We start from the raw sequence: 19,180 nt of genomic DNA on the forward strand, positions 1-19,180 counted from the left end.
AAATTTTCTACTCTTTCCAACAACCACCATCACCCTTTTAATTTTGCATGTATACTACATGTTAATAGCACAGTAACTTGTTCTTTTAATTTCTGAAAACCAGCTGTTGTTTCAAACTTAAATATTAACATGTGCTCTGGTAATAATGCCCTGTAAAACAAACCAGATTCAGTTGTATTATAAATTTCATTTGGGTTTTATTCTTTTAGAAGCCTCGATAAAACATCATTTATCCATTTCTCAAACAAATGATGAGCTGCCCCTTGCTTCTCATCATGAAATTTCAATAAACAAAGTTATTTCTCTCTTTCCATCTTGTCAGCCATCCATCAGTGGGCATAAGTGTCAGCCATCCATCAGTGGGCATAAGTGTCAGCCATCCATCAGTGGGCATTTTAACCTAGTATTTTAGCAAATTCTATACCTTTTGTCGTTGAAACAGCTCTAGAAATCAGAACATTTTTAGTCTCATTGCTTGAAACTATTCTAGAAGAGTGCAACCTCTCTCGATTTTCCATCCTTTTTGTGCCTCGAGACATTTGCATTTTTAACTAGTTCTTTATCAGTATCAATTTATCATCTAATATCTTTATCAATTTTATTTCTTAGTTTCAGCAAATTGCATAATGCTATTGGGAAATCCACATTTTAAAAGCTGTTTCTCTTTGGTTGCATTTACCAAAAATATTATAATCTCTCAGCAGTTTATTCAGGCTTAAATTATTTCACTTGGGCATTTTAAACATGTTACAAGTCATGCACACAACAAATAAACTTTTCGTCCAGTGATTTGTTCAGATCCAAAATTCCCATTTCTTGATATCAGGATGATTGTATTTTTGTCAAGTCAACATATCACTTCATAATTATAACTGCAAATGCTTTCTTTTCTTTTTCCTTCAGAATATCAGGCTCAACCAAACACTGGGAAGTGCGTTTACGGCTGCTTCCAAGCCCAAATTCAGGCCTAATCATTATAAATTACCTGACTTCATTAAGGAAAAAATCAAAATTAAAAATCATCTTCGCAGAGATTGGCAAAATACACGTTTGGAAACCTTTCGAGTACAACTGCGAAGAATCCAGAATGAGATCAAGTCTGACATTAAGAAGTACGCAGACGATAAATACTCAAATTATCTTAAGTCCTTAAAGACTTCTGACAATAGCCTTTGGGTAGCTAGCGCATGGCTTCACAAACCAAAACATGACATTCCCCCCCCCCTAATGGGCACGGTCAATGACCGGATGGCATTAACAGACACAGAGAAGGCTGAACGCATCGCGGAGAGTCTTCAAACACAATTTTCACTGAACACCGGACTCATGTTCGATTCCTGTGCAACGCACACGCATGAAGTCCAACACCAAGTTGAAGAATTTCTCTCCTCAGATACACAATCTGAGGAACCCATTACCACAACAATGACTGAGATTTCTGCAATTGTCAAAAATCGGATTTCTAATCGCATGATTAAAAATTTACCAATCAAATTTATATTTTACCTAGCAGTTTTGATAAACTCAATCCTAAGGTTAAAATATTATCCTGATAGCTGAAAGAATGCTTTAGTCATTCCTATTTTGAAACCTGGAATGGACCCAAAGGTCCCTCAAAATTATAGGCCGATCAGCCTCCTGTCTTCACTTAGTAAGATTTACGAAGCTATACTGCTTAGATACCTGAATGATTTCTGCCATAACCGAAATATTCTTATTCCTCAACAATTCGGTTTTCGTGCAAAGCACTCAACTCAGACCCAGCTACTGAGGTTAGTAGAAATCATTCAAACAGGATCTCGCAGTGGAAAGCATACAGCTATAGTTTATTTAGACGTAACAAAGGCTTTCAACAGGTGTTGGCATATCGGAATTTTATTCAAGCTCATGCGACTTGAAATTTCGGCTCAATTTGTGCACTTGATGCACTCTTATCTCAATAATCGTTCCTTTTCTGTCAAAATTAAAAACTCTGTTTCTTCTCCTTGGCCTATCCTGGCTGGCGTCCCACAGGGAGGAATTCTTAGCGCAACACTCTTCAACTTGTATGTAAATGACATACCACAATCAACTAGTGTCGATCTAGCACTTTATGCAGACATTACAGCCATCATTTCACAGCACTCAACACTGCATGCCACTCTCAATCACCTACAGCTGTATTTAACAGACTTGGAGTCCTGGCTCATTACCTGGAAAATCAAAATTAATGTCGCTGAGAGTGCCGCCACCGTTTTCTTTTCCAGAAAGAGGAACGTCCAAAGTCAACTCCCACCACTCAGGTTATTTGAAGAAGAGATACCCTGGGTGGATACTTTCAAATATCTACGAGTTTATCTGGACGCGAACCTGCTCTGGAATACTCATATCAACTATACAATAGCCAAAGCAAGAACCACCAGAACTCAACTTATGTCTCTTATCAACCGTACCAGGAACCTCTATCTCAGCAATAAGATCCTCCTCTACAAAAGTACCATCCTCCCCATCCTGACGTACGCAGCCGTCGTCTGGTCAACTGCAGCTAACAGCCATCTGAAGAAAGTGCAAGTATTCCAGAGCGTCACGCTTCGTATTCTGACTAATGCTCATTATTTCGTCCGTAATGAAGTGCTACATAATGACCTCAAAATTTTATCCCTTGATACCTATTTTCGGCAAAATTCGGCCAAGTTTTTCAATAGATTATCACAGATTGAAAACCCAGTCTTGCATTCACTTCCTGCATATGACCCAGCGGAGCCCAGCTCCGCTAAGCGACCTAGGAGCATTCTAGATAGAACATTCAACATCTTTCCTAGGAAGCCAAAGCGGAGGTGTTTGCTTGACTAGGAATTCTTTCTAATTTTAATTTTCAACCAGCACTTCACGGGCTTAACCCGGCGACCCTTAATTACCTTTTAATTAGTTATAATTGCCCGCTAGACCTAATCTGGCCTCGTTCATCGGTACCTAAATCTGTACTGCTAATCATATGATTCTCCCCCATTTGCCAGGACCTCACCTTTTCAAATATCACGGACCAGACTCTCAGGATCCAATTTAATTTCAAAATAGGATTTTAAATTAATTCACAGCTACTTTATTTTAGTACACAAAGTTTTAAATTTTAAGTCATAGGTAACTCAGCTTGAAAATAATTTAAGTCATAATTTTTCTCCACAGTATTACATCTTGCGTTTAAAAATAAATACTTATAATTTCCTTCATACGAATTACAAGCTTGCATTTCATCCCTTCAGTACCCTTACTCTTTAAAATTAAATTAATCTTGCTCTTAAATCCTCCCCCCTTTAACTTCCACTATTTTAACTCTCTACTTCAGCCACTTTCGCTCATAGCTTTTCCCTTTAAATCCTCTCCAAAAATTTCTCTGTCTTTTCTACAGTTAACTTTCCTCACGGTTCGCCACGGGCGGTTGGAGAACTTTTCGCCTCTAACGAATAGACTGTCTCCCCCCTTTTCGTCTTTCGCTTTTCCCTCCATGAATTCAACTTTTAGTCACAAGACTCCTTCCCCCCCTCTCTGCTCAGCCCCAAGGCATTAGTAAACTCTGCGGCTTTCCGTACTACCTAATTTACCTTTCCCAAGCCTTGGAAGGAACAATATGTTTCCCGGCTGATTGTCTTCCAACCTTTCCGATTCCATTAACGCAGTGCATTCAGGAATTCGCCTTAATTATCACCTCTCTTTCTTTCAATCTTGGAAAACAAGTTGAAAGCAGAAAGAATTTCTCGTCCCTAGCGTGGACTCCTTATTCACTTCTCTCTCAGTAAACCCTTAACGATTTCGTTCATTTTCCTTTAGCCATTGCTCTTTCTTAATTACTTCAGTTTTTTTATCAAAGTTGTGGAGGTAATTGCATTAATTTGCAAAGGTACTCCAGAAGTCAAACGCCTTGGGCCTTCAGCCTACAACCACCACTTCCCTTTCCCAATCAAAGACTGACATTGAATGATAATGTAAGGAAGCATTTCATGTTTTCTAAGAACACCTGCAAGCTTAATGTGTGTATGCTTACCCAACCTCAATCAGCTGTAGTTCGAGAAACAGAACCAGTGATCACTTAAGCACCACCCATTCTTTAATCCAAGGACACATTCGTTTTTAATCTAATACCTTATTGTATCTTAATTATCTAATACCTTGTTTACAGTGCCTCTAGAGGACTGCTTTTGTTAATCATAAGTCAAAGGTATTCTGTCACTCTCAACTCTAATCCTGACAAAAATATTTGCAAACAGTCTCTTACAGGAAAGTGTACCCCGCACCCCAAGGGAACTTGTTTCTAATGCATTGACTGAAATTCTGTTAAAACCATTTTATTGAAGCATTACATAACTGTAAGACAAATGAATGAACTACAAACAGCTTTTATTGGCCACAAACAATTTATTCCAACTCTGAGTAATCAGACTTTAACCAGTTTGAGTTTCATAAGGAGCGGAGATGAGTTTAATACACAGCCGGTTTTCTATCGATTAGTATATATTCGTTTTGGTTCCTGGATATTTCAATGCAATAAGCAGCTGTGTTTATTAACCAGCGAGTTTAATAAGTGGTGGGCACTGTACTCTGAAAACATAGATTCTGAATTATTTTGCCTTGATTGTAGTTTACAAAAGATAACTTAATTTTAAAGACTTAAGCAGGTACCAGACTTAAATTTCTGATTACTTTTTTCCAAAGCATTTCGTAATAATAAAAGACTTCTAGGTAAAAAATATATTTATAGGTGCCCTTTGGCGAAAATTGGTGATTTTGGGCGGCACATGGATACACAGTTTGTGCAATTCTGCAACTTGTTATTTTTGGCTTTGTGCAACGGTAATTTTTCCGTCAAAAATAGCCACTGCACAAAGACAAAAATAGCAAGTCAAAGAATTGCACAAACTCAGTATCTATGTACACATCGACCTATTTTCACTTAAAAAGACATCACAGAATTGCACAAACTTGGCATTGTGCACTCCCTTTATCCATGTATACATTGACCTATTTTCACTTAAAGAAACATCAGAGAACTGCGCAAACTTGATTTTGCGTACTCCCTTTGTCCATATACACATCGATCTGCATTCACTTAAAAATCCAATAAAAAAATATATAATCTCAATAAACTACATTTTAAATCAAGCGATCAAATAACATAAAAAAGGAAATTCATCTTAGCACTACACACAGGAAATATCCACTTACCTTATTTAGAAATTTCTCTTTCTTCAGTCAAACAAAATTCCTTAACAGCATCCAAAAAGACTTCCTAAAATTATCTGAACTGGAATCTGTATACTGGCGATGCCACATAAATTCACAAAAATAAGAGTAAAAAATATTCTTCGCAGGACCGGTAACCTCCGACTTTTGACCATGCACTTTTCCTTTCTACAAACAGGAAACTTATAATGGCTTCTAAGTAAACCTTCACCTACACACCACTCAATTAATGAATGCTCTTTTCCCCCTTTGTTCCAAATCGTACAGAAATTTCAAATTAATCTTACCACATTTATACATTCTACCATTTAATCACAATGCAAGCAATTTATTTCCTAACCAACACACACCACAAGCCCTTACAAATCTTTTCCCATAATCAAAATTTACTGCAATCATACAACAGATTACATCATAATAGGGTTTCCATAACATTCAACTACTCAGGTTACCATAAATAAAACAACAACTTTGCGATAATACAAGAGGCACCCTTCAATCTACTCTAACTGACTTCCAAGTCCCAGAAATATATCTTTGCTACAAATAGAAAGAATAATCGGTTAGAGTAGATTGAAGGGTGTCCCTTGTATTATTGCGAAGTTGCCATTTCATTTTCGCCCAGTTGTTGCTTCTTTATGGTAACCTGGGTAGTTGAATGTTATGGAAACTCTAGTAAGACCTAATCGATTGAGTGTTACCGTAAATTTTGAATGACAGGAAAAAGATTTGCAAGGGCTTGTGTGTTGGTTAGGAAGTACATTGTTTGTTTTGTGGTTTAGACAACACTCTGGAAAGGATGGCTCCTGACCAGGAACAGAGAGCCATACAGGATTGTGGTTTAGACAGTAGAATCGCTGAATAATTATATGATTAATTTTAATTTCTGTATGATTTGGAACAAAAAGGGAAAAGTGCATTAATTGACATGTCGGTAAATGAAGGTTTACCTAGTAGCCATTATAAGTGTCCTGTTTGAAGGAAGGAAATGCGTATGGTGGAACGTCGGAGGATATTGACCCTAGAGAGGATATTTTTTACTCTTATTCTTGTGAACTTATGCGGCGATGCCGATATACAAATTCTAGTTCAGATAATTTTAGGAAGTTTTTGGATGCTGTTACGGAAATTTGTGTGCCACAGTTTGAAAGACTTAGAAATTTCTAAATAAGATAAGTGCATATTTGCTTTGTGTAGCCCTTAGATATATAAGATGAATGTCTTTTTTTGTGTTATTTTATTGCTTGATTTAAAATGCAGTTTATTGATATTATGTATTTTTTGTTTGGCTGTACTGTAGAATTGGGTAATTCTTTGACTTAAGCGAAAATAGATCGATGTGTACATGGACAAAGTCAAGGGATGCCAAGTTTGTGCAATTCTCATATTTTTTTCAAGTGAAAATAGGTCTATGTACCACCCAAAATTGCCAATTTTCGCCAAGGGGGCACCCGTAAATATATTTTTACCGAATAATTTACTTTTCAGTATTCATGTTAAAGTTAATTGCATAAAACTCAGCATGAGACCCTTTCATATAGTAATTAAAATTCATTGATTAATTTATGGAAATTTATGATCCTATTATGTGCTTGATTGAACAACTTCACTTAAACTTCTACAAAACTCTTTGTTCATTTTTAAAATCTAAAATAAACCACGGACATTCATATACAGTACAAAGTATTTAATCCGGACTCGTTGGGACTTCGACGATTCTGGATTAGGGTTTTTTCGAATTATAAATCATCAATTTAAATCTGGTAGGATGGCATGCAGAAATTATAAAATTAAAAATATGAAACCGTAATTTACAAAATAAAGAGCAATTATGATCTAAAGGGTATCAAAATTTACAAAAAAAAAAAAAAAAAAAAAAAAGCTTAATATTTATATGTTTACTTTATTAAACATTTCTTTCAATGTAAGTTGCTTTGTTTTTTGTGCTAATACTTTCTTTTTAATTCGATAAACAGACATCATTTCTTGTTCAAATCCACTGTTCAAGTCCTGTCGAGAATACTGACTAATTTATCAATCGAAATTTTTTCATTTTCAATAACCTCTCTGTCACTTTCTTCACTATCGGAAGCGGTACATCGAGACAAGGCTTTCGCTTTGTAGATCCTTTGGCAGCTCCAGAATCAGAAACTCTTTTTGACATAATCGAAAGTTCAAGCTTACTTTTTATAAAATTGCTCTAAGTCTGCAAAAAATAATAAGGCAAATCCAATTAGAAGATTAAGAAACAATATAATATGCAACATTAACTGAAATAGATAATTTTAGCCTAGCTTATACTGTCCGTTATACATTAAACTCGCATGAGTTAACATATTATGCGAATGCGTGAACGCATTATGCGTTGACAAATGTGCAGAAAGTTTGTAGCTTTGAGGTCCGGATTATAGATCATTCTGGATTAAAGACTTTGTACTGTATTTTTTAATCTAAATTTCATGTCATAAACTTTGTACGCGTTGTGACAATAATTACCATCTTCCTAGCTTGTATCTTGAATTCCCCTTCCCTACAATATACTGAAGTTCAGCTGTTTTGAGAATAAAGCAGCTGATTATCAAAAGATTTCAGGGGAAATATGACAAATACAATATACTGAAGTTCAGCTGCTTTGAGAATAAAGCAGCTGATTATCAAAAGATTTTTGGGAAATATGAGAAAAACTTACAGTGAATTTTACAGAAAGAACTGATATATATTTGAATATTTTGAAGCAATAACATGTAGGGGAAAATGTATTATAAATAAAAATGGAAAATTAGACAAAAGAAATTTTAACATTGCCATAGTTCTTCTCTTTTGCTAAAAAGTAATTTGGAGATTGTACTTTATATTACCATGTTCAAACTTCAGAATACAAATGTTCAAAAATGTCAGAAAAAGACATTTTAAACTACGAGAGAAATTATTCTACAAAATGTTTGGATCATGGCAAAACACACGAGAGTTATCTGTCAAAGGGAAGGGATGCCTAATGGAAAATTTTTTTTACACACACCTGGCCCATGTTCACTTTAAAGATATTGAAAACCATAAAGCCTTTCATACAGTAGTCCATTTGATGGGTTTTGAAATCATATCAAAGTACCAATGCTAACAGCTCTGCCACTGATGGACCCTGACAGAGTAAATAAATGTATCAATGTTTTTTAAATTTTAATGTTTTTAAAAGAAATGTTAATTTTATTGTTACTAAATCAATGATATTGTAATAATGTTATTACATTTTCTAGAGAAATAGCAAACCACTGAATTAAAAGTTTTACTCACAAACTGATAAACTGATCTCGAATTCATGAAAAAAGATTAATAAGTCATTGAAATTAAAGATGCACAATAAAAGATTTCACATTCGAAAACAGAAAAACTTGCTTTTGATGTAATAGAAATAAAACAAGTGAGTATAAAAATGAAAGTAAATAACAAAAATTGAATAATGAAACAAGTGATGTAATAAAAATTAATAACCTAAAGCCTGCCAACAGCATACAATTCACATACATTCTTACTTAACAAAAAATTGCCAGACTGGCATAATTTCTAGCACCTTACCAAAAAACAGCACAATTTGTTCATAAAACTAGAACAATCTTTGTAAAAATTTATAAAAAATTCATAAAAGTTGGCATACATGCAATAAATCAGGATTAATAATAGGAACTATTACTGATTGTTACTAAATTCTTTTAAATAAAAAAGATTTTAAAAATAATAAAATATATATTTTCTTTGATAATCTGGCACCTCATGATCTAGAATAAAAGGTTTTCAATACTTCTTTGTTACAGTGGGCCCCCAACCATATTTGACAATTTTAGATTTATGCCAAGATCTTGGCATAATTTTGTCAAACTCATGAAGCACGAATGTAAAAATAAACGACACACTATATAATACAACAATATTCACATGTCATTTCCTAAAAATATTTTTAAGAACCCTTAATCCTCAGTATTATTTTATTGCATGTAATTGTTCTAGTCAACTGCAGAACTTTCAGCTGTTTGCTAGATATGTTATTTAATATTCTTTTAGCTAATTCCATTTTATAATACTCTGACATTTTTATACTGAGAAAATGTTGAGACAAAGAACTGTTATTTATTTTAAGTACTTTTAAAACATAAATAATAAAATTAACAGTTAAAATATACTTACATATATTAAAAGCGATTAAGTGTATAAGCAATTATGCTATAGTAATGAAGGTAATAACTGACCTAAAACATAATATTCAAAAAATAAAAACTTACTTTTCCAAGAAACTATGGTCAGTATTTGCTGATATATCTAATAAAGGATTTCCAAGTCCTAGAAGTATGCCTTCTCTACAAATAGAAAGAACAATCTATATTTTTAGTATAATGGTAAAATTCAAAAGCATTAAATTCTAAAAGATTTTATACAATAAGTAATACATACATCAAATTTTACTTTCATCAAAAGTAATTCAAGTGAACTTTTACTTTCATCCTAAGTACATCAGTAGAAGATAAATATCACTAGTGTCAAAACATATTCATAACACCTTAAAAATATTGAAATAATAACAGAAAAGACAATGCATAAAGATATCTTTAAGGCAATCTATGCTATCATCCAAATTAGGAAGACAAAAAAGAATAAGGAATGGGGTGTATCCTAAAAGAGTACACCACGTTTCTTATTCTTCCAACTTCAGACTTTTGACAGTTTGAAAACATTTCTGGTAACAAATGTATTAAAAATGCCTAAATATAAAATATTAAAGGATCTTTTCACAACTTTCAAAGTATTAAAGTGAAACAAAAAAATACATCCTTGATGTGCTAAAAAATTCTTTAAAAACTGAAATAATTAGAAAAAAATTTTAAATACAATATTTTTCTTCTGAACTTTTTAGGTGGTGAAGTGGAAGATAGTATGCTAAATAAAATTCTTATTTTTACGAAAATATACTTTTTTGCAATTTTCCTTGTTCAGTCTTCCAGTTTTGTTCTATTACTTGAATCGCTGATGATGCAGATCAGATCGCACATACATACTTCTCTACACAATGTAATAATGAATTATGATAATTAAATACATGGGGATAAAATTGCATGGCTCTCAAAAAATTCAATAATTATTATTCTAGACAGATGCAAACATCCTATGCTGTACTTCAAAAGCATAAATGTTTTTACACTTCACATTAAATATAATAGCATTAAAGCCTTCAGATAAAAAAAAAAAAAAATTAATTAAAAAAAAAAAAAAAAAAAAAAAAACCTCATTTTAAATTTTATGATAAAATCTTGGAGATTTAATTATTGTATATATAATTAAATGTGCCCTAATCTGACCAATTTTAATTTAAAAACATATTATTAGCTAGAAAAATTATAAGGTGCAAATTAGTTCAACATAAATACATTGTTGTTCATATTTTTCTATCTCAAAATAACTATTAAAAATGAACTGAGGACACAACCTACAATTTCTGTACTTTGTTACAAGTTCTAAAAAACCAATAATGCAGCTTCAATAATCCACTCGATGGGAGTAAAATTTCTTAATTCGCAAAGAGTTAAATAACATCTTGTATATAGTGCTTGGGGAAGCCTACTGCGGTACCGAAGGGCCTAGGTTCGAATCCCGGAGAAACCATAGTTGTAACTGTCCGACCCATCATAAGAGGCAACGGTGGCCGCCTATTTCTGAACCTCCACAATAAAATAGCCATCATTTCTACCCTTAGGAGTGGCCAATGATAAATAGGCAAGTGCCCGCCATTCCTTTAAATATATATATATATATATATATATATATATATATATAAGATACCTTATATAAAAATCACAGTCGAGGATTACAAAATATCATATAAAAAGTTATTTGACTATTCGCGAATGAAAAGCTTCTAGCTGATTGAGCAGATACTGAAACTGTATTATTAGTTTTAAGGACAAGTAAAAAAATACAAAAACCGTAAAAATTTAAATTTTTCCTTGCTCGAATTTTATTTAATATGATATTATGACACAGTACGCGAAAGGTGCATTTTAATCGTCTTCAAAAGTAGGGTAATTATAAAAGGTTCAATAATTACCCGAAAGAGAGTTCACCGATTTTAACAGCTGGATCTCCCATTTTGCTAGACACGTGAATTTGCAGACGAATTTTAACAACGAGTGATTTGGATATACTCGCGGGTCTTCGTTTCGCTCGCTAAGAAAGAAATTGAAATTGTTGCCATGCATAGAAAATAAAATCACGATAAAATTTAAAAAGGGCGGGTTGTATGGTTTCTGAAGCTTATTTTTATGTACTATGCAATTTTTATCAAACGGAATTTCACAATCTAGGATCTAGTGGAGGTAAAGTTGGAATACGAACAAAATTTATACCATACTGATAACTTCGTTATACTTCTGTTTATACTGATTAGTCAGCACTGCTAAGGTTCGGACAACAGCCTTAACGCCAAAACGGGGAGAAATGGCTTATTATAATCAAGGAGGTTAGAATACATGGAGATGGCGTCCCTGCTATTGGAGTACAAAGAAAGTGAAGCACGGGGAAGGAAATAAGCCACGCCACGTGAGGGCAAGAAAACGATTATCTCATTAAGGGAAGTGAGGTAAAACGCCAGCTGGTTTCTAGTTCTCAGTGTGTTTTCTGATTTTGTATGCGTAGATGTGAAAGGCCTAAAAGGCACAGAATTGTTGCAGCGAAATAATGTCCACATTTCTGACTTCATGTCCATGTAAAAGAATGTTTTAAAACGTGTATAAACAAGTAGAATAATCGAAATGTGTGTTTCAATGGCCTTCAAGAAAGAGTTTGATTCTTTGTGTAAAGTACACGAAGAAAAATATATAGTTCTCAGATTTACCTTTTCGTAATAATAATAAAAGCGGTACTCGTAATTAACTTATATGTGATGGCAAAACGATAAGTAAACAAGGGGAGGGGGAGTGGCTAGCTCTCCATGAAAAAGAAAACAGTTTTCTGTTTCAGTTTACTCCATGAAACTTTAAAACAGTTTACTCCATGAAAAAGAAAACAGTTTAGTTATGTCTGATCATAATTACATTACAGATCTTACCTTTTATGTGTTTAACTACATTTTATTTTGTGCTCAAGTAGATATATAATAACTGGATTTGATTTTTAGTCATATTTGTTGTGTGAGTTTTAAAATAACAACGTAAAGTTTACATATTTCCATCATTGTTTATTCAAATTAAGTTTTTTCGAAATATAAGTAATATTTATAACATGAAAAAGTTGAGAATTATATATGCACAGAATAAGTAAATTATAATCAAATAATAGTTCGAGTACATAGTTACTGTTCTGTGTTCACAATACTTTTAATGCTAGCATTCATTAATTACAGGATGCAATTACATAATGTAGAAATAAAATGAAATGGGGAGAAAAGTAAGGGAAAGAGGACATGAAGAATCCGCGATCCTTTACGACTACCAGGAACAAAATTGGGTGTGGTTAGAGCACGTCAATCTTTCTAAGCCACGACTACTAAGGGCATGCTCCCCCCCTTTTTTGGCTTCACTTGGACTGCGTGGAGGGCATCTCCATGAGTTCTAACCTCCTTGATTATAATAGACCACTTTAATGGTTGTCATCCGATGACGTACTTCTTCTAGGTAGAACTACTAGAGATACTAGAGACCCTTTATAGTAGCCTTACTTCTAGGAGGACAGCGTGATACTTTTTCGCTGTTAAGGGATTATCCGTAGCAGAAGCTCGGGATACGTATTCGGAAAATATTATTATGTTTGCTGTTTGCTTATCAAGCAAAGACTATTAAATTAGAAATAGCACATAATTGAATAAAATATAAAATATTGATAATATATGTAAAAGTATGTGTCTTGCACCTGTAAATATTTATTTAATACTTTATTTTCTGTTTTCATTTGCTTTGTTATGCTTCCTTGTACTCATCGATGTTCAAACATGGTTTATTCTGTAGCTTTTTAGTATTTATTTTATGTGCATTGATTGCAAGTAATCTATAAAAATATTCTTGTACTTTCTTTCTTGCAATGTGTACTTTCATATCGTAGTGCAATAAAATAAATCAATGTGTGCTTTTGCTTTCATATCATATTCATAATTATGTATAGTAATCTGAATTCAGAGGAACTTTAAATTTGCCTATAGAGTGGCAGTTTTACTTCACAGTTGCTAGAAATATCTCGCTTATACAGACCTAAGTTCTCAGACTAAACATATTTGCAGTATATTTGTTCTGGGACATTTGTAGCCTCAGTCTGATATTTAGTTTATAGCACATTTAATACTTTTAGTATTTATTGTACGAATTAGAAATAATATTAACTTTTTAGAAATATGTATCTGATAAATTTGTGTGCTGTTAGACATGGTACTGCTGTCAAGTCTTAATTGTTCAAAATACGACAAAATGCAATGGTATTGTATTTCATTTTTTAACTGCAGTATAAATATAAAAATTTTATTAAACCTGCTAGATGGATACATATTTTGTGGTATTTAAGCACATATTTAGTTACATGCATTATGTAATAGAAAGAGTAATTTGCATTAAACATTTCCTCATCTTTATAGTATTTTATATATTATAATGCATTATGAACTGAGAAGTCTAAATAAATTTTAATAAATTAATATTTCCTGATGTCATAAAATAATGCTGTATGCAGTTAATAAAAGTAGATTTAAATTCTATAAGAATAAACTAAAAATAGTTTGTTTCATTTTTGATTTCAATTGTCATAAATATAAATCATCTCCAACTTACAGAATGTGATAGTGAAATTTTTGCAGTATTTCCTTCATGATTTATTTAATTTAATTAAGTAAACTTATCAGGTTCAGTATTCCTTCTTACTTGCTTTGGGAACCTTAAATGACCTGACTAGGAACAGGGAGCTTACTAAAGCTATGCTCAATAAATGTGGGAAGTAGACAAGATACACAGGGAGGGTATACGAAACCCTTTATTTTTCTCTCTTTACAATGATTTCCGGACTTCGGAATACAGAGACCAACCACTTGGGGTCTGAACGTCAGAATATAAAAAATATTAACTAAACTAACTTTGGATTAATAAACAAGTGTGTACTTGAAGATTGGCCGTATATTAACAAAAAGGCCGTACGTAGTACAGAGAACTGTTAACACAACGATACGTTTAAAATTATCAAGAGGATTAAACCTCTGGCCTTGAAGGCAACCAGACAGCGAATAAAACTGCTATGCCAAGCGGCCTGCTCCTAATCACTCCTTCCTCTCTCGTGCTTGACAAAAAGCCACAACTTAAGTACTTGGCGTTCGCAAGACAAATTTGCATAAATAAGTTAAAGCTTTTAATTCTGGCCGGAAGTAGAAAATAAGAAGTGATAGTAAAGATTTAAAATAAAATAAACGTTAGTAAAACTTAAGATCCTTACATACTTCCCGCCAGAGTTAATTAGATTGAAACTGAGGTCTAAAACGACCTTGTTGAAAACTTTTAGCTCTAGAATCTAACGCGAGGCCAATCTTTTACAAACATTTCTCACTAGAAACTAGAAATTTAAAAAAAAAAATCGTTTTCCACATTATCAACTTCATGGACAATTACTTTTCATCTGTATTGCATCTAAACAGGAGCTCTTAGTTGAAGTCTGGTTCCTTCGAGAGATCTGGAAGGAAAACTAGTTTAATGAAATGTTACACAATTAAATGGCAAGTAAAATGAATATTTATATTTCTCTTAACATTCTTATTTCATTCATGATGTTATTTAATTCTCTCCCCGTGCTCTCTGACATGTGTTGTAAAAGAACACACCAAATACAAACGTGTTTATGTAGAAGTGTTCAACACTATCGCCTGCAATCAAAACACTAACGTGTTAAAATTCAACATAACAAGACCTCATAACACACCTTATAATCATCTCTAAACCCTGAGATACTATTCTGAAAGTGGCTAACTCTGAAGTGTAGCCGCAGAGAGCCTAACTACATTCATTCAACCTTTAACACATATTCACAATAATTTGGCTGTTTTTACAGTCACACGAATAAGTTAAAATTTTTTGGCATTACTTTCACTTTTAACATATCACAGTATTTCTTAACGCTTAAAATAACAGTTCACATTGTATATAAGAACATATTAACATGTCGTTAATTTTACGCATTTTAAAACATACATTAGTAGTACATTGTTAACTTCTATTCTTTTCCAAGCAAGTGCCAATTCTTCTACATTGAAATACTACATTTCAAAAGTCTTTCAGACTAAAACTTCTTTCTTGCCAGAATCTTTTAAATAAAATTTTATACAATAACTTTTACAATATTCAAGTATTTACACATTCCTATTATATATTAATTTTAGTTTTTACTCGCGAGTAATTGTAAAATATAATACCAAAATAGGTAACAACTCATTTCTCGCCTTTTTGGCGATAAAGGTAGACCTCACATGAGGTAAAACGTCTTGAATTCTGCCACTTGCAGTAAGAATGAAAGATTAACTTAAGGTTGCAAAGTAACATAAAGTTTTACTTATCTTTGTGATATTCGGACATTCTTTTTTCTGCCCAGTCCTGGAAGGTAGCAAAGACTAGCGTTTGGTTTATCTTCCTTCTTGTGCGGGTTCGCCCTTCAGTTCCTTCCTCTATGAGCTTTCTTTTCCTTCCAGTTCGGTCAGCCTTGAAGACCTTCTTTTTAGCCTCTGCCTGTGGTCTTGGCCGTTTGATGGCAGTTGGTCTTGGCGGAACCGGGACGCATATAAGCAAAATGTACACTGCTAGGACAACAGCTTAAGTTTGGCCAATGACAATCCAGATAAGGGTCACCATTAACTCCGCCGACATGAGTGATGTCACATTTCTGACGTTTGTTTACATTCTGTTATTCGACGTTACGAAGTGCGTTGTTTGAATGAAAAACATTTTTACTTTGCAACGTAAATTTGTTCTAGTGACACTATTTTTAAAATTTTCTTTAAAGTATTATTTCCTTACTGTTCCAGAAAGAATATAAATTTATGTCTCAAACATTAAAAAATTTCTTACTATATGCGTGAGTGTGTATACACACCCATGCTCACATACATATATTTTCAATATATAATTAATCATATGTGAATTATATCTATCAGTATGTGTGTGTTTTATGCATATAAATATGAGTGAGTGTGTGTGTATGCGTGTATTCATTTTTCAGAATGTCAGATTTCCTAGCAAATAGTCTACAAAGCTTTTTTCTCTTAATTTTTCCCATCTTCACATTCAGTTTTTTTTTAAATAATTAAGATTAATGTATTCATATTTAATATTTCTGCACAACTTGATTTATCAATTAAAAATGCATTTATTTAATTTTCGATAAAGTGAGATGTTAATTCCAGTAGTATATGATTTTTAATAGTAGAATAATTTCTCTAAAGAAGCTTTTGTTTGTTTTTATTTTTTAATTCCTTTATAAGAAAATTACTTAATAATATTAGAAATAATTAATCTGTTACTCCTTACACATGTCTGATATATGTTAACAGAAAATTTTCATTCAATAGCTTTATAAATTTATTTTAAGCAGTATTTTAATTTAATGAGAACTACTGTTGATAAGTGAATTTCCATTGCTTTCTTTATACATTTAGTTTAAAATTCAGTTTTCAGTGCATGTAATTATTTTCCTTCATGGCCCTCGAGCCCAACAGCGCGAGCGGTAAAGTCGCTGAAAATTGGTAGTTCGGTCCGAGGTTTGAATCCCGTGAGTGGGCTGGCAGCATGGGCGTTTTCGTGGTTTTCCCCATGTGAAACATGTATACGAGCCAGTTTCCCTTAGAAAGTCCTCCACGAAGGCATCCCTCCACTTTGGCAGTTAGCCTTCGAGGCTTTCCTGTAATTAAATAACCTAACCTTCATGGCCCTCCCCACACAGCCCAACAGCGGCTGAGTGGTAAAGTGACTGGAACGCTGATAGTTTGATCTGAGTTTGATTTCAGTTGGACAGGCTGGCTACATGAGCATTTACCTGGTTTTTCTATGCGTAACATGGATATGAGAGTTTTCCCTTAGAAAATCCTCCACAAAGACATCCCTCCCACATAGACCTTGTATGCTTTCCATAATCAAACAAACTAAACCAACCCTCCAAGAAAAACAGCTCCTCAAAAGAAATTCTTCATATCTGTCAAGCAAATGACATTCGTTAATGTAATAAACTGTAATCATACATACTAAATCAAACTTGGAAGTTGTTATTAATTATGCTTACAAAGTACTTAATACCAGATTTTGTTGATTAATTTGCATTTTTAGAAATAGTTGAATAAATTTCTGACCTTTAATAAATACAGTGAACCCTCTCTACGATGACCACCAGCAGTTCTACATGATTTTAATTTTGTGTAAATCTTGTCATTTCAAAAAGAAGATGTTCAGTACCAGAATTTGTATATTGAGGAGAAGTAGTGTTTCAGAAGTGATCACAAAGAAAAAGTTTATTGTGTTAAAATGATAATCTGTTCCTAACTTTTTTCAGGGTTTGATTTGGTTTATGTGATTTATAGCAATTTATAGCTTGAGGGCTATCTGCCTAAGCACAGGGATGCCTTCATGAAGGACTTTCTAAGGGAAACTGGCTCGTATACACGTTACACATGGGGAAAACCATGAAAACATCCATGCAGCCAGCCTGTTCGCGGGATTCGAACCTCAGACCGAACTACCAGTGTTCAGCGAATTAACCGCTTGATGCTGGTGGGCCCCTTTTTTTGTAGGGAAGTAAGTGTAGGACATAACATATCTAAATAGTCCATGTTAAGATTTAATCTAGGAAATGAATAATGTTGAAGCTGAAATTAAAATTATATAAATTTGAATATCATGCAGTGTTAATTTCAAATTTCGTTTCCTGTGATGTGATTTTTTTTAATGTAAAGATCAGGCTCTGGTTTATTGATATATATATATAAACTTTAAATATAGTATGAAGTCTTATATTTGAGTATAATACTGAAAAAGGTTCGACATATGAGAAAATAAATATATGTTTTCTTCACATGTTATGGAATATTCATCCTTGACTTAAGGGAACATGAAGTTACACAGTTTTAAATTAAAGTTTACAGAAAAATGTATGATAGTCACAAGTTTGACAAAAGATCCTTTGCTCAAATGATAAAAGGCTTTGGGGAACATAGATGCTAATTAGAAATGTGTGCTAAATATGAGGCAATTGGCATCCACAAAATTCCAGTGTATTAATTTTAATACTGTTTTAGGTTCTTACATTATCTCTTTGACCGGCCAAGTAGCATGATTTAGTGGCCTTGATTTAGTGATTTTTTTGCCCTCGGTTTGGTTTGGTTTATTTAATTATGCAAAGCACTCGAGTGCTATCTGCTTAACAGGAGGGATGCTTGTATGGAAGACTTTCAAATGGAAACTGGCTCTTAAACACATTACACTTGAGGAAAACCATGAAAGCACCCATGCATTCGGCAAAACTGGAACCCTGGGCTAAATATCTAGTATTCAGTGACTTTACCACTCAGGTGCTGGTGGTCTGGCCTCGGTTCTATTAAACTAAAATTCATCTATATTTATAAACGGCCCATCAAAAAAATGCACACACTTTAATAATAAAAGAAAATTTGGTTAATCTTCGGATTATGGTAACTTGGTGAAAATTTCGCGACCAACTCTGCTACAGCAACCTGCTAGTTTTTTTTTTTTTTTTTTTTTAACTCAACATTTTTTTCCAACAATCTGCTAGCCGAATTACGCTTATGCTAGAACTTTTATGGAACAAAAATGCTTAATCATGATGAAGATTAGGTGCGAAATTGGGAAAAAGTGCAGAATCGCTTGCCGCGTTTTTAAGAATTGCACATACACGGTATCCATGTACACGTCGACCTATTTTCACTTAAAAAAACATCCCAGAATTACACAAAAATGGC

At 33.3% G+C, this 19,180-nt stretch overlaps 1 protein-coding gene across 2 annotated transcripts in view; it reads right to left on the minus strand.

Annotated features, from left to right (window-relative positions):
* Adk2 (Adenosine kinase 2) overlaps window positions 1-11,465 on the minus strand; it is a 212,525-nt gene extending 201,060 nt beyond the window's left edge. Inside the window, exons 1-2 of one of the 2 annotated variants that reach the window (XM_085810799.1) lie at window positions 11,309-11,464; window positions 9,492-9,566 (exon numbers count right to left, since the gene is read on the minus strand). In XM_085810799.1, the coding sequence (XP_085666925.1) occupies window positions 9,492-9,566; window positions 11,309-11,349 (116 nt within the window). In that variant the 5' untranslated portion in view covers window positions 11,350-11,464. Of the gene's footprint in view, window positions 1-9,491; window positions 9,567-11,308 lie in introns of both variants that reach the window. The other variant, XM_085810800.1, reaches the window with a different exon arrangement.
* Between the last annotated feature and the right edge of the window lie 7,715 nt (window positions 11,466-19,180).

The sequence above is a fragment of the Stegodyphus dumicola genome, chromosome 2 (genome assembly GCF_044657685.1).
Source record: "Stegodyphus dumicola isolate Sdum_Otavi_A_Nest chromosome 2, ASM4465768v1".
In the NCBI taxonomy this organism is placed as follows: domain Eukaryota; kingdom Metazoa; phylum Arthropoda; class Arachnida; order Araneae; family Eresidae; genus Stegodyphus; species Stegodyphus dumicola.